Genomic DNA, 27,487 nt, shown 5'->3' on the forward strand with positions numbered 1-27,487 from the left:
TTGTTCTTTTTTATGGCTGAGTAGTACAGTAGAAAAAAAATGTATTGGGGAAATAATAATTGATTACAATTATTTAAGCATTTCTAAAAAAATAAAGTAAATAAAATTAAAAAAAAAAAGACATTGCCAATCACAAGGTAAGGGCCCTAATAAAACTGTGATGCAAACAAATCATTAAAAAAATGTACAAGTGTTTTAAGACTGGACTATGGTGATATTTGCACAACTGTATAAATTTACTAAAAATCTAGCTGTACGTTTACAATGGGTAGAGTTTATAGTTTGTAAATAATACCTCAATAAAACTGAAAGCAAATATTGTTGACTTTCAAGGAAATATGAACACCCGTGGATAACAAAGAATTATTGTTGATTTAAGGTATGATAATCATACTGTGGTATTTAAAAAAAAAAAAAAGAATCCTTATCCTTTAAAGATTAAGGCTGAAGTATTTGCAGATACAGATAATCTGAAGCATCTGAATTCAAAACTCTCTGGTGTGGGGTGAATGAAGGCTATAGGTGGTCAATCTGGATAATAATAGTACATATATTATTAACAATATTAATAATAATAATACACTTGTGCCTGACAGAAGTGTTCTATAATAAAAAGAGTGAGGTTTAAAAAGGATGATTTGAGAAAAAAAAAAAAAAAACAGTGAGGAAGTCTTTTAATAAATCAGTTCTCTCTTCCTTCATTACTTAGTTCTTATCTCTCCACCTCTGATATTCATGCCAATGCCTTGTGGGACTGGATGGCATATAAATAATAACACTGTAACTCAGGCCCTGTGTCTTCCAAACCAAATAATGTGTGGAACTACTGCCTCCCTCCCCAGGATGCTGCAAGAAAAATGGAAACCAGCCACCAATACAGAGACTTGACCGCACAAACAGTGGGCAATGATCCGAGTGTGTTTCAGTCACCATTTACATGGGTCCCAATGCTGCCCACAGACTTCTTTTTTTTGTCTTTTTGTCCTTTGTTGTTGTTGTTGCTATTTCTTGGGCCGCTCCCGCGGCATATGGAGGTTCCCAGGCTAGGGGTTGAATCGGAGCTGTAGCCACCGGCCTACGCCAGAGCCACAGCAAAGCGGGATCCGAGCCGCGTCTGCAACCTACACCACAGCTCACGGCAACGCCGGATCGTTAACCCACTGAGCAAGGGCAGGGACCGAACCCGCAACCTCATGGTTCCTAGTCGGATTCGTTAACCACTGCGCCACGACGGGAACTCCTGCCCACAGACTTCTTATGATTTAACCATTGTCAAGCTGATGAAGTAAGATTCCCTTGACCCATGCAATGACTTCTTTTCCAAGTAAAAAACTTCACAGTGTTTCATGAAAGGCAGAGCTGATACTCCGTGCATCCATGAGTAATATGACAATAGGAAGATGCTTTGTAGAGGTGAACTTTCCCCACAAAATAGCCCCAAGGAGTGTAAAGTACTTACCACCACTTTGCAAAATGGTTGCTTATTAGTTTATGGAGTTTGTTTCACTCCAACTCTCCCTCCCTCTTTTTTCTCCCTTAAATCTTGGATTGTTTGTTCCAGAATCATCAGTTCCAGGAAAGAGTTTTGGGGATGCCATTCAATCCACAGCAGTGTGAATATGAAGCCATCTTTACCTCCCAAGAGCTGCATGAGGTGTGGCCTGTGTCAGCTCACACCTGTCAGGTGCGTAACATGTTTTTCCTTATCTGAACGTGAGCAGCACTCACCCTGGACACTCAGCTACAGAAAGCACTAATATTTCCTCCGGATTTGTCTTGAGATGGGGGGGAAAGAACAGGGCCTTCGGGGTTAGACAGATGGGCTCTGTTCACCAAGATGGACTTAACTCTTACCTTTTCTCATCTTCAGACTCCTCCTCAAGGAAATAGGAATAAAAACACCTTCCTCTCAGGGTTAATGTGGGGGGGGTTCAATGAGATAATGCAGGGCATGCTTTTAGTGCCAAGCCTGGCACATAAGACAGCTTAACCGAAAACAGTCGCTGTGATTGTTTCTAACACTGAGACTTGTGGAACACGGAACCGGAGATGGACCTCGCAGCCTGGTTCACTGGCAAGAACTAAAAAAATAAAAATTAAAAATAAAAAATGAAAGCACTCGGGCTGCTGGATGACCTGGCAGGGCACATGTCTGATGAACAGATTTTTCCAGGGATGATTCCGCATGGCGAAGATGTTGAAAGGAGCTTCAAAGGTCGGCTGCAGCCTCTCGGAGCCCACACAGCCTGTTGACCTCCGGAGGGGGCCTGGCGTGATGGAAAGAGCATGGACCTGCCTCCGCATCCTTGGCCGGGCTGCGTCCCTGAGGCGCCTCCCTTGCAAAGGAAAGGGGTAATATCTACCTCGTGGAGAAGGTGCAAATAAACTCCCTCGGGAGGAAGGGTGGGAGCTCAAGCTGACCGGGACTGGACCCTGTGCAGGGAGCCTATGGTTACTGTTATTTATTGAAGCCTCACGATAACCCGGAAAAAAAAATGCACGATTATCTCATTTCTTCAGGGAGGAAAGAAAGGCTCAGCTCAGAGAAGGCACCGGCCCAAGGTTACATAACGGTTATGCGGCGGCGCCAGGGTTTGACTCTGAGTCGGAGAACAGATCCCAACCCTCCAACCACTCCTTCCTACCGCCTCTCACGCGGTTCTCCAGCCTGGACCCAGAAAGGGCCCGATGCACTTGCGCTGGGACGTGACTTCGTAGGTCTGTACAAAGCCACGTGATTTCCGGAATCCCCATCACACAGGCACCAAGGACAGTGGCAGAGGCAGGGCTAATCTCTCTCCCTAGATCTGCTACCAACTGTCCACCAAGAGTTAGTTCTGTTGTCCACCATGGGCCCAAGTAGAAACATGAGGTTCCCAGGTGATGAAAGGGACACTTATTTGGCATCTAGGGGTCAGCTCCTGGAAGGAGGTAGGTGGGAACTCACCATTTCTTCAGAAAGTTAATTAATGGAAGGTCTGCTGCTGTCAGCAGGGTCTCCAGAACTACACAGGCAGGGAGCTTAAGTGTTTACTTTCAAAAGTAAGGGCTCTCACCACTTGAAATCTTTAAAGCTGAAGGTCTACTCTCAAGACTTCAGGGCTAAGCTAAGTCCCAAAGTCATGTGGTACCTGATAGACCTCACAGCTGCAAAGCTTTATGGCTGTTGTCAGACTGTTCAAACACAAGCACAGCCAAATGTCCTCCCAGCCAGCACGGCCTTGCTCCCAAGAATCGTGTGTTATGGTTTCCATCACGCCCGGCCATAAAGTCCCATTTGAGCTTGTCATCCCAGGGAGCCAGGCGACTGCCGGCCCCTACCTGGGTGACCCTTGCCCCTTCCTGTGGGACGGGCCTTCTCAGCAGAATGGCCACAGTCACTTGCTACGATGAGTCAGAAATTCCCCGAGTCTCCTGACACCCGTTGGGAGCAGAGGAAAGGGACAGCAAACAGGCCCTGCGGGAGCTGTCTAGCCATGACATAAGGATCCAGCACATGTCTTTACAGGAACGTTCACGCCCAGACCCTCCCCTGTTGGGGGGAAGGGGTCAGGAATCGGGAAGCACCAGAGACAGCGTCTTCACCAGGAATGAGAGTGCGGGGCCCAGCACCAGACATTTGGTGTACCCACGGAAGCTTCCCGACACCCCTGGACCCAGTGACTCTGTTGGGCCAATGAGCTGGTTCCCATGACATGGAAGTCTAACAAGGAGATGACTTTTTTCTCAGAGCAGGCAAGGTTCCATATCGCTAGAGCAATCCTGCTGGAACCACGAGAGTCACAGAGCAGACAGTAGCCAAGAACAAAGACGGGAGGCCAGGTCTGCTTCCCAAGGGACCCAGTGTTCACACAACAGGCACCCCCAGAGGCAGGGCCCCTCAGCCTCCTCTCTGCACACTGCTCTCCGGGTCCTCCCGCATGGAGGCCTCACACCGTCTGTCTCCTCACACCTTTAGCGGCTCTCGAGGCAGTGAGGACAGGTTCAGACTGTGTCCCTGATCCCTTCAGTGAATGAAGGCCCCAGTTCTCAGCTGAAGTTTCCAGGCCCCCCACACCTGCTGCACTGAGGGGCTTGGCCACCAACATCCCTCTTCAAGGCTGTGGACCCCCAGCCAAAGCGACCCACTCATGCCTTCCCGGCCTCTCCTGCCCTTGTGCTTTGGCCCAGACCTTTAAAAGAACATCCACCTTGCAAGTCTTATCAGCCCAACCCAAACTGGAACATCAAAATTCTCCCAGCCTTTTGTTCCTAGGGCGGCACCCATGGCACATGGAGGGTCCCAGGCTAGGGGTCGAATCACAGCTACAGCTGCCAGCCTACACCACAGCCACAGCAATGCCAGATCCGAGCCATGTCTGCGACCTATACCACCGCTCATGCCAATGCTGGATCCTTAACCCACTGAGCAACGCCAGGGATCGAACTTGCGTCCTCATGGATACTAGTTGGATTCATAAACCACTAAGCCACAATGGGAACTCCTTCTCCCAGCCTTTGAGGCCCAGCCAAAGGCTCCCTTGCCCAATAAGGCACCCTGATTCCCCATCCACATCCCCTACTCCAGGTCCACACTGCGCACCTGGGCGGGGGCAGGTAATTCCATCCCTCCAACCAAGGGGGGATGACTCTGTGATTCAACTTCACTTTCAAAACTGCTTGTGGCACTTATTTACTTTTAGCTAGTGGGCAGATACACATTTTTAAACCTTTTTTATTATTATTTTGAGATAATTTAGACATACAGAAGGTTGTAATAAAAGTAATAGAGTTTGTGTTTGGGCTTCATTAACTGTACAGTCATCAAAACCAGAAAGTTATACTGGTATAACCTCCACTACAGGTTTTATTTGGATTTCACCAGTTTTTCCACAGATGTCCTTTTTTTTTTTTTTTTTTTTTTTTTGGTCTTTTTGCCATTTCTTGGGCCACTCCCGCAGCATATGGAGGTTCCCAGGCTAGGGGTCGAATTGGAGCTGTAGCCACCAGCCTACACCAGAGCCACAGCAACACGGGATCCGAACCACGTCTGCAACCCACACCACAGCTCACGGCAACGCCAGATCCTTAACCCACTGAGCAAGGCCAGGGATCGAACCCACAACCTCATGGTTCCTAGTCAGATTTGTTAACCACTGTGCCATGATGGGAACTCTTCTTTTTTTTTTTTTGGTCTTTTTAGGGCTGTACCTGCAGCATATGGAGGTTCCCAGGCTAGGGATCAAATCGGAGCTATAGCCACCAGCCTACACCACAGCCACAGCAACACCAGATCCGAGGTGTATCTGTGACCTCCATCACAACTCACAGCAACACCAGATCCTTAACCCATTGAGCAAGGCCAGGGATCGAACCTGCATCCTTGAGGATACTAGTCAGATTTGTTTCCGCTAAGCCATGACAGGAACTCCCTCACCAATGTCCTTTTTCCATTACAAGGTCCAATCCAGGATCTCTCACTGCATCTAATCACGTCTCCTTAGTATCCTCCCAGCTGTGACGGTGTCTGTGTTTCCTTGTTTTTCATGACCTTGGTACCTGCAGAAGTACTTACTGGTCAGGTATTTTGTAGAATCTCCCTTAACTTGGGTTGGTCTGATGTCTCACCATGAGACTGTGTTAATCATTTCCAGCAAGTCCACGATCAGGATGCATCCAACTCAACACATCATGTCAGCAAGGACACGAGGTTAGTATGTCTTAGGACAGGCGATGTCCATCTCGAATGCTTGCCTAAGGTGCTTCTCCACTATGATCTCATTATTTCTCCCCTTTATGGTTAGAAAATATTTGGGAGAAGATAACTTTGAGATTCTGCAAATATTCTGTTTCTCTTTAAACTCGGGCCCTCTAGGAGTTCCTGTCATGGCTCAGTGGTTAACGAATCCAACTAGGAACCATGAGGTTGTGGGTTCGATCCCTGCCCTTGCTCAGTGGGTTAACGATCTGGCGTTGCCGTGAGCTGTGGTGTAGGTTGCAGGCATGGCTCGGATCCCGCGTTGCTGTGACTCTGGCGTAGGCCAGTGGCCACAGCTCTGATTCGACCCCTAGCCTGGGAACCTCCATATGCCGCGGGAGCGGCCCAAGAAATGGCAAAAAAGACAGAAAAAAACAAACTCTGGCCCTCTAATTACCATTCATCACTGGATCATCTTCCTACAGCAATTATTACTATGATTTTCTATTAACAATTCCCTCATTCCTTCTACATGTCATCATTAGGATTTTTCTGTAAAGAAGAGTTTCCCTCTTCCTCATTATTTATTTCAGTCATTTTTACTTATCAGTATTTGCTCCAGGATGCTACTTCATATAAAAATTAATATGAAATATAATTATATGTTACATTATCAAATATATCATTATATTAACTTTTATTGATTATAAATTAGGTAAAATGTATTAAATAAAATATATTAACTTGTGTAAATTATATTAAATATAAACACTACCATGGTTTCTTCTGTGGCTCAGTCTGTTCTAGCTCTGGCTATGGGGAGCGCATTTGGATTGCTAGGATTTGCTTTACTAGAGTATAAGCTTTTGGAAGATAAGAATCATGTCTTACTGCTCTTTTTGTTCCCACAACCCCAAGCCCAATGTCATGAATACAGTTGATTCTCAATGATAATACTTCATATGTATACACATTTTACGTTTTTAAATGGTTTCAGATTATTTTGATTCTTACATTGTTAGAAGAACGTATGAATGACTAAGCACCACAGTTAATTCATGAATGATTTTTTGTGTACATCCCAAAAAGTTACCTACATTCAACTCGCTTAGGAACTCTGCTTTTATCTGTCTTTCTTTATATGAGTCTAGAGCCACTATTAGGCAAAATACTTGGTTATTTTAGCTGTATCCCGCTGTGTCCACTTCTGATTCAGACCAATTCTGTCTAGGGCTCTTAGGAGTAAAACTCAGGTTGTTTTTGCTTGTGTGTTTGTGTTTCAAATCCCACTGAATTTCCCCTGCTCTCTGTTCATCTGGACAATGCTGGTCTACTGTGGTACCCAGGGAGAGCACTGAGATACTGCAGCCTCAGCCACTACACTCTCTTAATATTGTCCTCGATTGCTGGGCAAAAGCTTCTGGAATATCATATTCAGCCATGAAATCTGACCTCATATTGCAAGACGGCAACTCAGATCCGTGCGGACAAACTAACATGGGGCATGCTAGTTGCTATCGTCTTGCTAACCTGGCTTAGAAGAGGCCACATCAAGACTCAAAGTGGCTTCAGACGGGAAACTATGTTTTCTAGTTACCAAAAGGAATATATTTAAACAAGAATAAGGTGGCCTTCTCCGTCTCATTGACCATATCAGAGGGACGGTCATGAAACACCAGTGATCCTTTTATTCAGGAAGAGCCAGGAGGACTTTTTCTCAACCTGCAGACTCTAACCTTCATTCTGCCTGGAGCTCACATCCACTTTTTCATGGTTGGGCCTGAAGGAAAGTAACAGGTGACTACTGAATAAAAGGAGGGTGACCATCACACATGATTCATCATCTAACCAAGACACCTTCTAAAGCAAAAGATGTCACTACTGATACTTACAACAGGGTGACAAGCATAAATTGAAGCTGTCTTGGAGAAACTGGGATTTTTAATCATTCTAGGTAAAAGAGATCCTCCCTTGAAGCAGAGGTGGGTAAATTTTCACTAAGCATTTCTGCATCTTCAGGAAAGCCAAGAACAATCCTCCATAAGGTTTTCAGGGAAAGCAGGTTGTTTCATAACTAAGTTAAATGTGCAAAGGGAGAGACTTCTGGCTATGTGGAAGATATTTTTGTGGAAGGGGATCAAGGGCTAGGAAATAGAAGGAGGCACAAGTAGCTCAATACACAAGAAATAATCCTGCTCCTCAAATTGAGAAACCTCTCTGCCAGTGAACCAGCTAAATGTGCATCCCTACAGAAGGGGCTGCTATGGAGCAAAAGCTCATTAGTCTTTCAAACTTTAAATATTTCCTTCTTCCAAGTCAAACCCAATGTTTAGTAATCTGTTTAAAACTTTCCTTCAAATATCTAGTCACTTAGATCACTTACTCTTAAAAGACACAAGCCATCGAAGTTCCCTGGTGGCTCACTGGGTTAAGGATACAGCACTGTCACTGCTGAGGCACAGGTTCAGTCTTTGGCCTGGGAAGTTCCACATGCCATGAACACAACCAAAAAAAAAAAAAAAAAAAAAAAAAATGAAGCCATAAAGAAGAGAAAATGGGGGCTGTCACCAGGGAAGCCATGTTCTCTGGGACACTATTCTATATTTGGAAACAGTTACAGACCTCACCATCTACCCAAGCTGCCTCCAGTTGGTCTCTAGTAGGAAACACCTCTTTGGCAACAAGTCATGATCCAGTATTATTTTTTCCCATTCTACCAAGGAGGAAATGGAGCCTTTGTAAGGGGCAAATGATGTGTTTAAACTTCTGGCTTGAATCAGTAAGCAGTCAGAGTTGGGATTACTCATGCTGTAGCCACGGCCCTTCTCTTTCAGCTTTAATGGGAACAGTCAACATCCTATGATGTGTTTATCCCAAGTTCATATTTTTTTTACACAGGGAAAGGCATTTAATGATATAAATCTTTTCAAACATATAAAGTTAAAGGAGAAAGAGAATCTTTCATATATCCATAGGGGAAACAATGACTTGGGAGAAACCCACAGAGAAGATCAGAGAGCATTAGATGAATCTATTATCTTAGGGTGGAGGCCATGAGAATCATTGAGTACCACTCCCCAGCTCAGAATGTCTGATGAGTGAAATACACTGAGTGCTTAGGTTAGAACCTGCCCCCAAAGTGCTTAGTAGATAGTGATTACTAGTAATATTGTTGGAACTATTAATAAGCCATGACTTCAGCCTAATGCCATGGGGAAAACCTAAAGCTAGTAATACAAAGCCAACTAATAACACTAGAAACACTGGCATTCCCAGAACTACTCAAGATAAAATCCGCCAGACATCCAAATAGGTGTTTCAGGGAAATCTCTCCATCGAAAGTTGCAGCTAGTGAATTTAGAAGACATGATGGACTATCACCATTTTATAACATTAATGAAATAAAAATAATAACAGCAATCACCAATGGCTGCTAAGAACCTCATACAAAAGAGAGAAACTAATACACCATCTACTTCCAACTTTATGTATTCACAGAACACTGCGAAGTATTCTTGACAAAAACTGAACCAAAATATGATCACGTCTCTAGATCTAACTACTAGTTTTCAGGATATGCAGGGGATGAGAAATATATGAAACAACCCCATGAAAATGCAATCCGCAAAACCCCAACTGTGGGATACAAGACAAATGACCCATTTTCTTCATCAGAATGAATAAGAGGAGTTTCCGTCATGGCGCAGTGGTTAACGAATCCGACTAGGAACCATGAGGTTGCAGTTCGATCCCTGCCCTTGCTCAGTGGGTTAAGGATCTGGCGTTGCCGTGAGTTGTGGTGTAGGTCACAGACGTGGCTTGGATCCCGCGTTGCCGTGGCTCTGGCGTAGGCTGGTGGCTACAGCTCTGATTGGACCCCTAGCCTGGGAACCTCCATATGTCGCAGGAGAGGCCCAAGAAATGGCAAAAAGACAAAATAAATAAATAAATAAATAAATAAATAAAAATGTAAATGTAAAAAAAAAAAGAAAAAGAATGAATAAGAGGAGGGGCGAGCCTCAGCTCACGGCAACGCTGGAGCCTTAACCCACTGAGTGAGGCCAGGGATCGAACCCGCCACCTCATGGTTCCTAGTCGGATTCGTTTCCACTGCACCATGACAGGAACTCCAAAAAATACTAAATTTTGGAGAGGATGTGGAACAATCAGAAGTCTCAAATGTTGCTGGTGGGAGTGTAAAAGGAGACAAACACTTTGGAAAATCATTTGTCGTTTTCTTAAAAACGTAGATATACTTATGATTCTGCACTTGCTCAATTCCAGTAGAACTGCAGGATCATGAGTATATTTACTCAAGAGAAATTAAAATATATGTTCATTAAAAAAAACCTGTACAAGAATGCTTATAGCAACTTTATTCATGCTAGTCAAAATGACCATCCAGAACAGCCATTATCAAAAAGTCTACAAATAATAAATGCCATAGAGGGTGTGGAGGAAAGGGAACCCTCTTACACTGTTGGTGGGATGTACATTGGTGCAAACACTATGGAAAACAGTAGGAAGGTTCCTCAAAAAACTAAAAATAGAATTATCACATGACCCAGCAATCCCATTCCTGGGCATCTATCCAGAGAAAACCATAATTCAAAAATATATGTACCCCAATGTTCACTGCAGCATTATTTACAATAGCCAAGACATGGAAGCAACCTAAATGTCCATCAACAGAGGAATGGATAAAGATGGTGTGGTACATATATACAATGGGATATTACTCAGCCATAAAAAAGAATGAAATAATGGCATTTGCAGCAACATGGATGGACTTAGAAACTATCATACTAAATGAAGTGAGTCAGGCAGTGTTAAGACAAACATCGTATGATATCACCTATATGTGGAATCTTAAAAAAAAAAAAAGGATACAAAGGAACTTATTTGCAGCATGGAAACAGACTCACAGACTTTGAAAAGCTTATGGTTACCAAAGGGGACAGGTGGGGGGTGGAAGGAATGGACTGGGGGTCTGGGATTGGCATATGCACAATGAGGTATATGGAATGACTGGCTAATGAGGACCTGCTGCATAGCACAGAGAACCCTACCCAGTATTCTGTGACGATCTATGTGGGAAAAGAATCAGAGCAAATGGATATATGTATATGTATGTCTGGGTCACTTTGTTGTACAGCAGAAATTATCACAGCCTTGTAAATTAACTACCATTCAATAAAACTTAAAAGAAAAGGAAAAAACCTGGAAGCAGCCATCAAGAGAAGAATGGATCAACCACCTGGCATACCTATACAAGGGGACTCTACTCAAACAGAGAAGGGCTCAAGTCACTGATGCAAGCAACCACCTGCAGGCATTTCAAGGCAACATACTGAGTGCAAGGAGCCAGGAGATGAAAAGCACAGTGTGTGAGCCCATGTATATGGATTTCTACAATAGGCAAAAAATAACCAGTAGCAACAGAAGTCAGGTCCACGGCTGCATCTCCATGTTGGAAGGATAAAACAATGCTGTTTCCTTGACATGCAGCTGCCACCTTGACTGAATGGTCCTCTTAAGTTCGGAGGATCTGAATGGTTGTAAAGCGTATGGCCATAGAAGTGTTTTAAAACTTAAAAGGATTCTTATCTACATGATTATGGACATGTGTCAAACAGGTGAAATTATATGATAGAGTCGGCTTTCCTCAAGATACTCAGTGTCGAGGGTGAGTATCCATGAAACAAGTTTGGCCCTGAGTTGACAGCTAATACAGCCTGGGAGATGAGCGCGTGCAGGGTCATGACACTTGTTATTCTCCCTACTTTTGTTTACATTTGGAGTTTTCCACAATAAAGAGTGAGTAAGAGAAAGAGAAGGAAGGTGGTAAGGGAAGGAGGGAGAGAGGGAGGGAAGGAAAGGCTCCAACCACGAGACGCCCTCACAGCCCTGAGGACACCTCTGGACATCAACTTGGCTCCATCTCAGATCCACCTGTGATGACCCTGAGTCATCAGAAAAGGTGAGACTAAATTGCATTTAGAACGGATAAGTAATGGGGGCCTACCGCGCAGCACAGAGACCTGGGTAGTCTCTCGGGTTAGAACATGAAGACAGTATTTATAAAACAAGACTGTGCATATATAAATAGATAACGTATGTATGGCTGGGTCACTTCACTGTACAGCAGAAACTGAAGGAAAATCGTGTATCAACTATACTTTAATAGAAGTCTTTTAAAAAAAGGTCATATTAAACTGGATATGGTTTTTTTGGCAAGAGAGATTTATGTCCCATTTTGGGGGACACTTTATAAACAAAACAGAAAAAAATCCAGGCAGCCACTGTGACTTTCAGTGATCCAAAACATTTCCTTGTCAGCCTGAGGACACCACCCAAATGAGGTGTCAAAGCGCTATCATCCTGGGGTGTCTGACCTGCTCCGCCCTGGAGCTGCAGCAGGCGTGGCCCCGAGGAGGTGGTTGGGGCGGGGGCAGGGGGTGTCTGCCCAGCCCGGACCAAAGCGATCGGTATGGTAAACTCATCTCAGCTGGGACACCCGGGTCCAGCGGACGCTCCCTCAGAGATCTTGCAAGAGGAGCTGTTTCTGTCCTGCAGCTATTAAAAAAAAAGCAGATTTTCAGAAAAAGTTTCATTTCCAAGGGAAAACAGACCCTCCACAGACTAGGTTACCTTCCTCAGACCTGGATGGACTTAGCTGCGCCATTTGGTCGCTAGGGATCAAATCGGCTGTGTTTCCAGGTCTGCCTGTTGGCTGAGGCTGCTTTAATGCTTCTCCACAGGGCAACTCAGGCATGGATCCTGGTGTTGGCAAAAGGCCCCGCCAGACCTGGATTTGTTAGCGCCCAGAGGACAGGCCAGTCTGGTCAACTAGTTTCCTTGGCATGTCCAGCAGGGTAGGCAGGTAAAAGCCTTTGACGCATGACAGAAATTTCAGGGTTTCAGGGCCAGTTATCAGCCCAATATTTATCTGATCCAAGTAGGCTATTTCTAAAGAATACTTTATGACATCTTTCTGGTCAACCTCACCACATGTCTGAAGAGGGTAGGAGACCAAAGCCTCATAAGGACAGATAATGGGCTTGTCCTGTGCACCACGCAGGGCATCCCAGCTCTGCAGAAGGCTGAGTATACAGGTGGTGCTCAGGAAATCCCTAATAGCTAAATGGATGGTTGGATGGTTGGATGATGCATGAATGGATGGATGGATGGATGGAAGGCAATAAACTTTTCTGCATCTCCACAGACTGGTAGTGGTTCTCCATTCTCAGTATTCCCAAAATCACCTGGAATAGATAAAATGTGGATTTCTCAGCCATTGCACTCCCCATCCCAGATTCTGAACCTACAGGTCTAGAGAGGAGCCCAGGAATGTGCATTTTTGCAAATCTTCCCCTATTATTCTGTTGCCCACAGTTGGTAGCTTACACCTTGAGAAACACTGTTTTGTACCTCACAAGCAAGTTTCCTCGGGGTTTCTAGTAACTAAACCCCCTCGTCCAGAGGGCTTCTTCCCTAGTCTGTGGGCCATGGTGAGTTTGCTCTGCTCATCTTAACTCAAAGAGGGGCTGAGGAAACAACTTTGGAACATGCCAGGTATCCTTTAACAGAAAATATTACACATGCAAAATGCTACTAAGATCACAAAACCTTTTAAAGAAAAAAACCATTCCCAATAACCTGCTCACTTGTAGTTTTTCAACAAGTCTCAGAACTGCCCTGGAAAAAAGCTTGGGCTCCCTTCTCAGAGAAACACTCAATTCCAATACCTTCCTTGTGCTGGTCAAAGCCCTACCCCTTTCAAACATTCTGCAGTGGGGACAGTTACCCTCCGGAATTGAGAAGGTGACAGGTGGCCTTCCCCTCACCCTCTAGCGGATGCCTGCGGCTCCCTTCCCAGGTGGCGACATTTGAAACAGTCAGGCTTCATCTCAAGATGCTTAGGTCAAAATAGCATCTTTGGGATCCAAAGCTGATGCAAACTTCTTTTTGCTGTCAAGAACATTAAGAAATTCTAACCCCAGAGGGAATATTGTTGTCCATAATAAAGACTGAACTCTCATTCATTCAATTCACATCAATGTCTCTGACACTCAGATCCAGCAGGGGGACGATGGCTGGGTTTTGAGCCAACTCTTTGAAGGTAACTCAGACTCCCAAAGTATTACACAACAGAATGCCCAACCCTGGAAACATTCCGAGGCCTTTTTTTAGTTACCTAGAAATGACAAAGGACAGTATTTACTCCAGGAGGGTTTGCAGATTGGTGTGGCTGAGGGATCCAAGAATGCATTTTTTCTACGTCTCCCTCCCTATTCCTGCTCCTGCCAGTAACCGAGTGACAACAGAATTCTTGCTAGCCATCTATTTTTTTAATCATGTGATTTTCTTACAAAAGACAAGGCCAATTGTTGTTTCCAAAAAAAAGGGCACATGATAGCTATGTGAGATTCCATACAGCTGTTAGAGGCTTCCAGCCAGCCCCATCCAGGGTTTTGAAAATTACTCATGCTTTTAATGGAATACCAATTAAGACAGGAAAAAAAAAAAAGTTAAAAGGGAACTGGAACCTTAAAGTACAGGGTTCTAAGAACTGTTGAGATCTCATAAGATACATGCATAAGAATAAATGAAATTTTCTATTCCGGGTGAGTTTTATCACAAGTATTTCTAAACAGAACTGCCTGACTTCAGGAAATATCTTCTTTTTATCAAGTCATTGTTTTGGTAGGTGTGGTGATGTGAGGTAGGAAAAAGGTGTTACCATGGCAAAGAGAATAAGTACCTTCTTTTCAAAATAACATTTGATTTCAAAAAAATATTTGAACATTTCCAATTAATTTCAAAATCTGATTTTAAAAACCAGAACGCAAAAGCCATCTATTTTATGTAATTCTGTTCAGCAAAGGAGCCGTGGCGACAACCCAATGACACAGGCAAAAATTACAAGTGACAGTGTGTATGTCTTTCTCGGGGAAGGCCCGTGAGAACAAACCCACAGCTATCTCAGGGTGACCAGCTGTGTCAGAGAGGGCAGGAGTGTTCCAGGATTGCCACAACCTAGCTGTCTCTATAGACATGCGACCCTCCGGTGGGAGTGGGGAGGGTAAGCAGATTAACTGGCATCTCATTTCAGTCTTGTGTTTTTTTAATACAATTAATGTTATTACATTCAATCATCATAACCAAATTTTATAGCATTTCCATCCCAAACTTTCATCTCGGTCTTGTTATTGGCAGTTTTAAAGGTGAGATTTTAAAGCTGCCTGAGCCCACAAAAGAGCTGTGTGGTTGGGGGGCGGGGATTCCGTAGTCTGTAGGGATACTGGGCAAAGGAAAGCCAACGACCCCTTTGAGGCATTTCATCACTGCTTATATCCCCTCTCCTGCCTCTGAACTTTCCTTGGTTGAAGAAAGTGAATAGCAGCTCCAGACTTGTCCAAATACCTTAGGCTCCTTGGTCTGCCTTTAATTTGTTGGAATGCTGGCAGGCTCAGACTGGCTCACCCAAGAGGAATGCCTCTGGCTCTGCCCAGTGGCCAAGGGCACCGGCCAGTTGCCTTCGGCTCACTGGGAGCTTGGTGATGACCCAAGTCACCCAGGCCTGGCTTGGAATTTCTCAGAACGGTGGCTATAGGGCCACTTGGGAGGACCTATTTCGGATTATTATTATGGAACCGGACCTGAGCATGGCCACATGCCTGCACGTGGGAAAGGGGTCCTGAAAGTCACCTAGCCCACCTGTGCAAGTGCCAGCTGACCCGAGGGGCAGGTGGAGGCTTGAAGGGCAGGAGGGGGCTTGGAGTGGTACCTTGCTGAGGAGGAAAGGAGGAGAAAGGCATTCCAAAGTCTTCCAGAATGTGAACGGCTGGAAGCATAAAAGGGAATGGCTGTTGGCTGTGCCTGGGATGGGTGGAGGGAAGGACCCTGGCCGCCTTAGACTACCCTGTTCTATCCAGGCAGTGGGAGAACATTCCTGTTGGAGAATAAACCCCCAGCCAGAGACTGCTTCTTCCTGGGGGCTCCTGGTATGTCCACTGTGAAGTGAGGGCTCTAGGAAGTAATGAACTGGAAAACAGTCATTTGCTGATGGAACGAGCATATAATTAGCCACCCCAACACTTCAGGGTGACAAGAGCGGCTCATAATAACTGTGCTGGGCACAATTAGCCCAAGCCTGTCTTGGCCAAACCAGAATGCTTGGTCACCACTGTTTCAGGCCGGGCTCTGTGATAGGGTCTTAAGCCCTTTATTGGCCTCAGTAACTCCAGTTGGGTTGGTGTGATTATTTCCATTTGACAAACCTCGACAAGACCCGCAAAGCAGAACTAGCACCCTCTTCTATCTCCTTTCCAACTCCCGAACCTTCCCACAGAAAAGACCTCTGTGGATGCTTAGGGCGTTCAACTGCTGCCCTGCGTATCTTTCCTAGTCACTGACGTCTACCTGCCACCTGACGCCTCCCCCAAATTAAAGGGTTGGGCACTTGAATTTGACACTTCCTCTCCACCCTGGGTCCTGCTGTCCTTTTTGTTGGCTCTGAAGTCTAAGTGCGCGTCCCATTTGTTCTTCAGGCTTCCTCCTCCCCTGACCTCTTTCACTCTAGGGCCCCATCCTCACTGCCTGTCAATCACGGCAGGTGTGACCACACCCTGGACCTTAACACAACTTCCTGCTCTCTCACTCCCTTACTGCCATCCCACCGGTTCTTCTCTGTCATCCAAACTGCCAGTCCCTTCCCCCTTTGTCACATGCCGCAGTCAGTAGTGTCCTGGTAAATATCTAACCTGCTCTAGGGGGCAGCTATATACATCTGCATATTCACACATAAGTTCATTATGAATTTGCTGATATAAAGATGCATATACCATACAATCTACAAATATAATACACCACAGCCTTTATTGGAAACTCTTATTGGGTGAATTGATTTTTGCCAAACTCTTTTATCTGGCGCCAACATCTGGTGGTGGTGGCAGTTTAGCTGGGGTGTGACAAATGGACTTGCATCCCAACCCACTGACTCTCTTCTCAATAAATTTAACTGATGTGATTTACTGTGAAGCCATCCTCTTTCAAACTGTGTTTATTACACCGACACTTCTCAGCTTCAGCACCAGCAGTGGCAGCATACCCACCGTGAGACACAGCCAGCACCAAAACCTCAAGAGCAGACAGCCAGATGTAGTTCCTGAGGACATGATGCGTTTTGAGTTATGTACTACCTTTGTTTTCTAATGTAACTTATTTAGTATGAAGTTTAACCTAATTTAATTGTAAGAATGGTGGTATCTGAAATCAGCTCCCAGAATTCCTACGAATTTAGCCATGGGCTCCAGCATGCCACCGTGGGCCCTCAACGACAGCCTTGCCCTCTCCTCTCCTCCTTCACTAGTTTACCAATCAGCCTAGAAAGGGCACGTGGAGTTGGTGTCCTCCACAGTCTCTGGGTAAACGTGACTGGGGTGAGGTCAAGGTCAAACAGTCTAAAAACATCCCTCAGTTTTCTTAATCTGGGTCCACAGAGGACTTCTTGGGAAACAAGTATCTCAACTAGTTTGTTTTGGGCACACAGTAGGTTCACAACTTACTACTAGAATTCCTAAAGAGACATCACAGACTCTCTGGGAGTTTGCTAAAATATCTACACACTCCCGGGAATAAGAGACGGAGACTTGCTGGTGGCGGGGGGAGGGGGGGTGCTGAAACACGATGGAAATGGACCAAGCTCTTCCTCGTAGCCCGCAGGGCAATGCTGACTGTCCAGCAGGTTCACTAAGGAAATACATCGCCAAGACCTACCATTACCTTGCTGACACCAACTCCTTTGGTGTCCTTTCCCCTAACATGCGGAGCCTTCTGCAGACATCACCTCTGTGACACGCAGAGCAGGTGTCCTCGACTTACCTTATCTGTGGAGAAATCACTGGCCAAGCAACAGAGAAGCTTACGGCTCTGCAAACAGTGAGCATCCCTGCCACCAGCACAGATTAAGCAGTTGGCCTCTCTGGCCTGTTCTGGAACAATTTTGCAATCAAGGTGCAAATTGGGCCGCCCTCTATCACAATTCGCCAGAGACAAAACTCTGGTTTAAATGACCTACTGTGAGCCCTATACTAAGCAGTTGTCTCCTGTCTCAGATCATCACACAGGAGCAACAATTTTGCTAATGATACCACCCCAAGATGTTTGCAAACTCCAGCCAAGTGGGTTACCATCGGAGGCAACTTTTCAGTTTTACAGGAACTGTGAAAGCTGCCTGTCAAGACTACAGACTGTGGAAAGAAAGAGACATAGAGTAACTAACAAGCCCTCACAAAGTTGCCCTCTTTCTTCCTCGAGGATGTAAATCTACGTTCCACCAGTGGCTTCTAGTGCAAACAAAACTTTCACTTTTCTAAGATGTGAATGTGATAAAAGCAGTCATGTCAAGAAGTTTCACTTAGCCTTTGAGCTCATGGTCGATCGAGGAAAACAGTACCCTGCTATTGGTCAAGCTGAAAATACTGGCCTCAATCTTTTTTTCTTCTTCTTCTTCAGCAGGTGAAAGGCTTCCTCCTCTCACGGCCATGTTGGCAAAGCCAGGGGTCTGCACAGAAGGCCTCCTCACCCAGCCACCTCAAGGTCTCCCCTGCACTTCCAGGTGCCCACAGCACCCTGTAGCTTCCTCCCTCCAGAGAAATGATCCAAAGGCTGTCCCTTCCCCTCCAGCTCATCCCTCAGTTGTCTCCATCTCACACCTGTATTTCCCACACCACCCAGGAATACCTGCCTTCCTCATTCCTTCACGCCAGCACACACCTCCCTTTCCATTCCATGCACATTTCACTCATTTTCCAGTTACTTCAACTGGAAAACATCCTAGGGACCACGGATCTAAGTGATCACCAGAGTCGTACACCAGAATAATGACACAGCAAATCAGAATACAGAAGCCTGACATGAACTTGCTCTCATTTTAGAGGTCACAGCCCAGCCCAGGTTCATGACCCGTAAGGAGCAGTGACAGATGATACAGAGTTCAATGTCTACGTGATAGTGACGACTCCAGAGAAAGCCACTTAAGTGCCATTCAGCTAACAGCCTTCCACCTACCAAAACACCAACTGGTCTAAGTTTAACCAGAACCATCATTGTTGGAGGTCAGCTCCAACATGGAGAAACAGCCGCCAAGGCAAAGTCCTTCAGCAGGGTGACAGGTTCACAAGTCAAGAAATGATCCTTAGTCTCCGGTCACCGCAGGGGCCTAGATTCTGTCCAAGAAAGGAAGACTCTCCCTCTGTGTTAAGCATGGAGCTCTGACCATGGGATCTGTCCCTTCCTGCTGTGTGGCTTCCTCTCATCAAGTGGTGCTAAAACTTGGGGACTAGTCTTAAAAAGTGACAATAGATGTGCCGAAAGGACCCTGTTGGTTTGAGTTCTGGGGGTGCAATCAAGACATTTTTCTGCATTGGGACTAGATCAGTAGTTCCTTTTTTTTTTTTTTTTTTTTTGGCCTTTTGTCTTTTTAGGGCTCCACCCACGGCATATGGAGGTTCCCAGGCTAGGGGTCTAATCAGAGCTACACTTGCCAGCCTACACCACAGCAACGCCAGATCGGAGCTGTGTCTGTGACCTACACCACAGCTCATGGCAATGCCGGATCCTTAACCCACTGAGCAAGGCCAAGGATCAAACCCGCAACCTCATGGTTCTTAGTCAGATTCATTTCTGCTGCGCCACGATGGGAACTCCTAGATCAGCAGTTTTCAAAGTGATCTGTGCACGAGCCCCAACATCTGGGGTAGACGCTTTTACTTGTTCTACACTCTGGGCTTCTGACTATTGTCTTTTAAAGCAAGTGTTCCGTTGCTGGAAGGAGGCGAGGGGCGGGGGGGATCCTGAAAGTTAAGACTGATCTTCTAAGTGTTCAGACAGATACACATTAGAATAACCTATTTCTGTTGCTACTACAACTCATTTGGATGTTCACCTGCCTGATAGAGAGTCAGAAACAAGGGACTTAATGCTGGTTTTAAGATGCATTTTAACCATTATTAAGTGGGAATCCTAGCTCATTCTCCAGCCATTTTCCTGGGGATAAATGTTTGCTCTCCTCCTAGGGGGAGGAGGAGAGCAAACGTAGAAAGCTCCAATCTACAGCTACTTAGAGAAAGACACATCCCCACCCCCACCCCCATGTGGCCTCGGGAGATCACTGTTCCCTCCACACCACCCATCCCTGCTCCATGAGTTGCAGCCAGGACTCTCCCTGGCCTGCCCTGCAGGTGTTTTGACCTTGAGCTCAGCCTATTCCAACAGCAGATTTCACAGCCTAGTCATTACTGTGCTGGAGCTGGGGTGGTCTGTGATCAGGGGATCCTACTTCAATACGTCAATGCCTAGGACTCTCCTTTGGTCTCAGAGGGACTGTTTCCACACACACACACACCCCCAAAGAAATACCAGATATGAATAAACCACGGCACTATGGTTGACAAGGTCTTAACTTTCATGACAGCTGAACATTAAGAATCATTACCAATAAGGAGCTTATTCTGCACAATTAGAAAAGAATGACACCAAACCATTTAAACATAATTTATGTACATTTATGGCTTTATACAATAATAGCAAAGATTGTTCTTGTGTCTGTAAGTACATCAACATCATCAGGCACTTCTCAGAGAGTAGCGGAATGGGAACGTGGAATCTGCACTGTTGCTGAACTCAGTAGCGAAATGGGGGGGGGGGGCCCGTGACTGCGTCCTGACGGGACTGAGGTGGCCCCACCTGGCCCCACTGCCAGGCCCTGCGCCCGCCTCAGGGAGGAGGCCAAGACTAATGCTAGGTTTTTTTGTTTGCATAAACCACATTGCATCTTTTCCTGGATGGTTACCCCCAAACTAAAACCACAAGAGAAACTTCTAAGTCAGTTGTAAATTAAGAACTCCTAGGAGCTGAATGTAAGAATTTCCAGTTGGGGGTTAGGGGCTGGAGATGGGAAGCGGGAGGGGTCGCCTGGTAACATATATCCAGCTGAACAAGTCCAATTCCTAGATTTTAAGGGGAACTGTTTCCATTTTAAGTGTCTTTCTCCTCTTCTTGGGATGTTCCATTGATTTCCTGCTCCCTGGGATATAGCATTTGCTAATTAATTTAGACTTTGTCAGTTTGTCAAAGCAGAACTTTCCAAGTAATGCATCTATTACCTAAATAGATTCCATACGTCTATATTACGGAAACAATACTTTATATTTAAAATATCTGAATAGCTCTATAATACAATATGCTTTTAATAACAGTACAAACCAGAGGAAATAAATCAAACAAGGCTGCATAGGTGATATCATTTGCACATTTCACAAAGCAATCATGTACAATAACTGATATACTCATTACTCCAGAAAGTCAGTATTCGTACAGAAAAAGAATTACCAGAGGTCACATAATGTTTGTTTTCAAAATAGACAAGGTGCCTTTCACTGGACTTCACTGTACCCCGGACAGCTACCCAGGATTCCTGTTAGAATTTCAACACAAAGAAAAATTTGAAGAGAAAAAAAAAAAGGGATATTTACACAGACTCAAGAGAAAACAACATCTTTTCCAAAGTCACTCTATGAAGCAATAAGATTTTAACAGAGATTTTTAGCTATCGCTGCCTCTTCTGTGAACAACAGGGGCAGTGAGGCTCGCTATGTGGCGGCCGGAGAGGAGGGACGCGGTGGTATGTCACCGAAGAGAACACGAGTGTTCTGGCCCCAATGAGCTCTAGCACATGTGCAAAGGCACTGCTCACAGGAACGAAGGTTTCTAAAAGCAGACAGAGTTTGGCTAACAATGGAGATGGTTAGAGAGGCGGCTGCTTAAAGAATTTTCAAAAGACTAGACGTCGCAGTGGGAAGCTTACAATAGACTCCTGTGGGAAACCCATCAAGAACACGTGTGTTCTTGTTAGACATGGAGGAAAAACCAAGCCAACAGAAACAAAATGCACAGGGAGGACAAAAGCAAGGGTGATGGGGGCTAAGCACACAGGAATCAGAGCCTTCCCCAAGAAGGCCAGAGGACCACTTCTGTGCACCTGTTCCTTTTGGTGTGCCGCCTCTGAGCATTCCACACGACGTGAACACACCGATGGATTAAACGGGACGCAAAGCCCATCAACTGGTCTGTCAGTTATAGGTCACTGGAAAATACGACAACGAAATGATCAGAATTACAGTGTAGGTTGCGAAAGAATAAAGAAATTCTCCAATACTTAGCTTATGCAAAATCTTTTCAAAAATAAATTCAAATATACAACTTACAGCTGCTTTGCTAGTTTTTGAACTCATGGCCCCAAAGTTTAAGCAAGTTTTACTCCATTTGGTAGCCATCTGTACTCATGAGCACAAAGCACTCTACGAAATCACTCAAGTCCCATTTTAAACTCCCCCACCCCCAGCTTAACTTTCCAGAGCGTGCCAAGGAACGTGCAGGACAGAACGGGAGGCGGCGGGGATGAAGTCTGAGTGTGAACATCATCTTTCAAGGCAGAGCTGAAAACCAACCTCCACCTAGACCAGGAATAGCACAGAGGGAAAACTTGCTGAAGCTGAACTCAAAGAGGTTACGAAGTTGATCAAAACCCCCAGCTTGAGAAAGGAGGACTGCTATAGATGCAGATTTCCGCTTCGGACCTACAAATATTTCGAGCCCCCTCCCTGCCCCCAAGTACGTGAAATGGGACGCGCACACAAGCACACAGCGATCATAAGATTCAATGCTCTGCAATGCGCTTCGTTCGCAGGGTAGTAGAAGCAGATAGAATTTCTTTAAAACACATACATAAAAACATATCAAGTTCTCCTAAACACAAAACGCAAAAAATCCATAACTATAGATCACTCTCCTGCCAAGATAGGGCCAGAAATGTTGAGTGTGCAAGAACTAATTACAATGATTTTAGATTAGTCAGAAACATCACCAAGTAGCATCCCAAAGTGTACAAACCAGTTAAGCGTGTACAAAATTAGTACTAATCCAGTTAGAAATACAAAATGAAAATTACAGGTGCTGCCTCAAATATCTGGGATTCCACAAATTTACAAGCAGACTATGTAACAAAGTAGACTCTAGTTTTAAGAAAACATTACAGTTCAATGTCTATTCCAAAAATGATCTCAAAGTCCCAACAGTAACATCAAAAATCATTAATCTGGAAATTAGAACCATTTAAGTGTTTGTACAAATTTGCAAATAACAAAATAAACAAACAAAAAAAATAGAAAAAAACTGTACAAGGCTGGCGTTTAATTTTATTGTTTTCCCCCAAAAGAGTTTTGATAAGTCCGTTAATTCAGCAGATTGGTAACAGGCTATTGGTTCTCATGTGAATTATGTGGCAACGTCAACAGGTCCAGAGCTGTCCCTTGGAGGTGCAGAATGGGGAGCTGGGTGCGTCGTGATTCGTCAGTTCGGCAGAACACAGGTAGCATAAACAAAAGTTTAACTTATCAAGGACATGAGACCATCACAGTATTACAAAAAGAGTATAAACTTTCCTTGGACCAAATGGATATTAAAAAACAAAAACAAAAACAAAAACGCACACAAATACAATTCTGTAGCTACAGCTTATATACAAAACTTGAAAGCACACCAGGTTCTGCAAGTCTTTTCTGCAATTATATGGTGTAGTGAGTTTGGCACTTCATTGTAATGAAATTCCCAATGGCACAGTCCTTATCTACAGCAGCACATAACCTGCAAACATGGGGCAAACATCCTGTACAGGAAAAGTGTCTTCGCTGCCAAGTCTGACGAAAGGAAAAAAGAAACGCGTTTTTTTTTTTTTTTTTTTTTTTTTTTAATCAAGAAAATGAAAAGGTGGGGTGAAGGACATCTTTGGACTGCTTCTCTCAGTTCCTCCTGTCAGATAATTTGAAGTACTTTTCAGTGTAGCCTAGGAAAAGAAAAAACATACACACTCACACACATTTAAGATAGAGCCACATGAAAATCAATTCAACTTAACATATTAGGGGGACAGACATGCTTGGGGGAGGGTTGGGCTTTCTCAAATAGCTCGGAAACCATTCAATGGAAGAACATTCCACTTTAAAAAAACCCTTCAGCATTTGATCTGTATCAAATGTATTCATTTATTGAAGAGTGACTAAAAAGATGCAGCCGTCTGTCAAAAGAAACTCTTGAAAGCAGTTAGAGGAAGCTTCCTCATGTTTAAGCTCAAAAAGAAAATGTATAGGCTGCAAAAGGGGCGGAGAATGAATGATAAAAGATGCCTCTCTGCAAGGGGTAGCCAGCTGACATCAAAAGTCCCAACCATGGACGATACAAGGCAAGTAAGTGACCAGGTTCCTCTCTCTTTCTTTCAGAAGGTCTCTGGATATCGGGGTGATCTTACCTGCTCACTCACTCAGCTTAGCCTGACACCCAGCTATGTGTCGTCGTCTTGACACTGTGTGGGAAGCTTTGGTTGGGCAACACATTGTCAAAGTTAAAATCCAAAGTGTCTCCATCCATGAGGTCGTTCCGGATGATGGACTCCATGTCACAGTCCAAGCGCTCAATGAACATGCCATCCAAGTCACTCGGGAGCTTCTCCTGGTGGAGAAGGCCCATCCTGCCATAGCCGTTGCAGGTGCTGGCGGGGGAGTAGCCCCCCAGGGCGTTCATCTGCATGGGGTGGGGCAGAGGCACTTGTAAAGCGGTCTTCGCCTGGGCCAGGCGGTTCATCCCCGAGGCGTGGGGCATGGTGTTCACCGCGTGGGGCAAGGCACGCCCATTGACGGCAGACGTGGACTGAGCGTGTCCAGGGTGGCTGTGGGAGCTGGGATTCATCATTTTGTTATGAGAGGCCTGGCCGCCGTAGGCTGGCATGACCGAACTAGGGCCCATCAGCACATTCTGGCCAAGGACTCGGCTGTTGGGTTGGGCCACCCCCGGATCGACTGGCGTCATAATGTCATTATGGGGAGGAGAGTCGGAAGTAAGTAACTCCTTCAAGAGTCCCGCTGCACAGTTATACTGGGCCATGCCTCCGTAACTCGATTTGCTGTCCTGAAGTGTTTGCATAGGCATCTGGGGCAAAGGGCTCATGCTGGATTGGCCATACGTGTATTTTTGGTAGTTGGGGCTGGGTGAATTCAGACTGGTGTTTGGTGGCGCAAATGAGTAGCATGGCGTCTGCTGCATGATGGTGCCTGGTGAAGACTGGGTTGAAACAGTTAATGACGTTGGTGATGAGAGAAGGTTGAGATTATCCAAAAGGTTCTCCATGTTCTCAGGATTGCTTATCTCAGACAGACTGGGCAGAGTAGAAGCCATCTTTGCCGCCGAGGGTGGGTACACCATAGAATGCACATCCCCGTCTCCAAGGTCATCCTGCTCAGTCATGATGGGAGAGAGCCTCCCACTAATAGTACTAGCATTCGAGCTAGTGCGCGGCCGAAATGTACTCCAGTTATCAAAGTCATCGTTGCTGTGAGAGCCAGGGCTGGCGGGCCACTTCGAAAACTGAGATCCCGGGCTGTCCCCGGCACCCTCCTGGCCAGACTGGAGGGATGCTTTTTTCTTGGCAGCCCGGCCTCGGCTCTTGGCAAATTTACTGTTGTTGTCCATGGAGGCGGCTCTTCTCCTGGGGGATTTCCCACTCTTGCCTCCCTCTGGGTTGAGCATCCACCAGGAACTTTTTCCAGTTCCTTCATTCTGCACGCGAATGAACTTGCTGTGTAGGGACAGATTATGACGAATTGAATTCTGTAAGGCAAAACACCGCGTTAGAAATACAGTACTTCTCCGACTGGAAAACCCACTGCTCTAGAGATGTGTATTGCATGGAAGACAAGTTTTGAAAGAGTTTATGGAACAGACCTGTACAGTCACTACAGGAGAGCACCAACCAGTAAAGGAAAAACAGTATCTTATCTTAAAAACAGTATCCGTATTTAATTGAATGAGGGGACAAAACTAAACAAGCATTATTATAAACAGCTTCTTTTATAGAGCTCCATTTCACAGGGAAGTCACAGGAACTGGGTTAATACCACTTAGACTGGCTATGCAACCAGCACCCTGTAACAGAGTGCCACCCAAGCCCCCTCCCACTCTATCACCCTAAAACTGCTGCCGACTCTCTTCAGATTGCACATCTGTCATGGACAAAGTGAGAAGTGTTACATTATGGGGCCCACAGGATCACGGAAAAGAAAGAAAGGAAGAAGGATGTATTCTTAGTCAAGAATTAAAAGCCTGATGAAAACCAGTAAGAAAGACCCAGACTCACTTACATCCTTCAAGTCTGTCAGGCAAATATAAGGAAAACAGGAATTTTCTTTAATTTTAGAAAGTTGAGTTGCAAAAAAAAAAAAAAAAAAAAAAAAAAGGAACAAGAAAAAGAAGACGAAAGAAAATTTTAACTTCCAATGTCATTCACTACCTTTCCCCCCAACAATAATCAGCAGCACACACCAACTAACTCGGCTCTGACACCTGTCGGAGGTTGTGCTCTGGCCAAAACGGTGACCTGAGAGGGAAGGAGAGGTGGACAGAGAGCTGCCAGCTTTGATCCACTAATCACAGATCCATGATGAAATCGTGCCATATACACCCCTAGAGTTAGTAAAGAAAATCTATCCTTTTTTTCGAGCACTTAGTTGCCCCTGCCATTCACTGACTACAAACCTGGAGAAACTGCTCGGCCCCCACGTGCCTTTGGGGGTGTTCTACGGATCAGACGCGAAGTAGGTCAAGTACTCAGCGGTGTGCGGAACATGGTACGCAGTCACCAAGAAGGTATTAGATCCCGTCGTGGGGGCACAAGGTACCGCCCAGTCTGGGCCCCATCCCCTACTCCTACTCACTGGGGTGTGGGCAGGAGCTTAGAGGTATTACAAACACAAACCCACAACTCCAAACACACTGTGGGGGGAGTGGGGCCAGAGAGTCACAAGCTCCAACAGAAGCAGTGGAACCATGCTTCAAACAAGGAAGCCCAAATTCAATGCCCCACTGGCCACACGGGCAACTGACAGCATCTGGAGAGCCTCTGGGACATGTGGACAAGGAAGCGGGGGCTCCTGAGGAGGAGGAGGTGACTCTGATTGCTCTCTGCCTGCAGCACAGACTCTCACTATCTGCTCACTCTGCAGTCTCTGTCATCAGGGCCCTGATCCCAAGTCCAGGAGTGGGTTCTGGACGCCCTAGACACCCAGAGCAGGGCTCTGCGTGTAACCCCCAGACTTCCCCAGCTTCCTCTGCCAAGTGGATGCAGTGCTCAGCTGACCGAGCCCCTGGACCCCTGTGGAACCCCTCTCCCAGACCACGAAAAGGCTCTGGCTGGATGTGTGGTCAGCCAGGGATGCAGCCACAACGCCCACATCCTCATCCATCACTGTGGGATGCAGATGCTGTGTGCCTATCACTGCACCGGAACAAAGCCTCTGCACAGCAGGACAGGTTGGGCCAACACAAACCATGAGCTCACAATTCTTATTAAAAGAAGACAGAAAACAAAAAATGGCGGGGGGGAATCTTACTTTCTCAAAGGCAACGCAAAAGTCAGAGTGAGGCCGGACAGTCAAGGCTGAGAAATCCACGCCCTCTGACCCTCTGTACTACATTCCACCAAGGATTGCAACACAGCAGCTATGTGACAAGCCCTTCTGCCAGGGCCCGGATGAGTGTGGGTCAGCCTTGACCCTGAATGGGGGCTTCGGGAGGGATGCTAGGCCGGTGCGGAAGTGGATGGCAGTGAGGGTTCGCTTCTGTTGCCAAGATTCTGATTCTCCTCTTCCCTTCCCACTTACAGATCTCATCCCGAACTCTAGACCAGCTTTGAGGTCT

The 27,487-nt window shown here is 45.6% G+C and overlaps 1 protein-coding gene across 3 annotated transcripts in view; it reads right to left on the reverse strand.

The window, feature by feature from the left end:
• Positions 1–27,487, reverse strand: part of FOXO1 (forkhead box O1) — a 689,450-nt gene that overhangs the window by 575,947 nt on the left and 86,016 nt on the right. Inside the window, 2 exon segments of one of the 3 annotated variants that reach the window (NM_214014.3) lie at positions 20,125–23,585; positions 24,048–25,402. The exons of the other annotated variants lie outside the window; for them this stretch is intronic. Coding sequence (NP_999179.3) covers positions 24,065–25,402 — 1,338 coding nt within the window. The 3' untranslated portion in view covers positions 20,125–23,585; positions 24,048–24,064. 3 annotated transcript variants of the gene reach the window in all.

The sequence above is a fragment of the Sus scrofa genome, chromosome 11 (genome assembly GCF_054392235.1).
Source record: "Sus scrofa isolate SSC_HxYL_T2T_F1_AM1 chromosome 11, Sscrofa_HxYL_maternal_Yorkshire_Landrace_v2.0, whole genome shotgun sequence".
In the NCBI taxonomy this organism is placed as follows: domain Eukaryota; kingdom Metazoa; phylum Chordata; class Mammalia; order Artiodactyla; family Suidae; genus Sus; species Sus scrofa.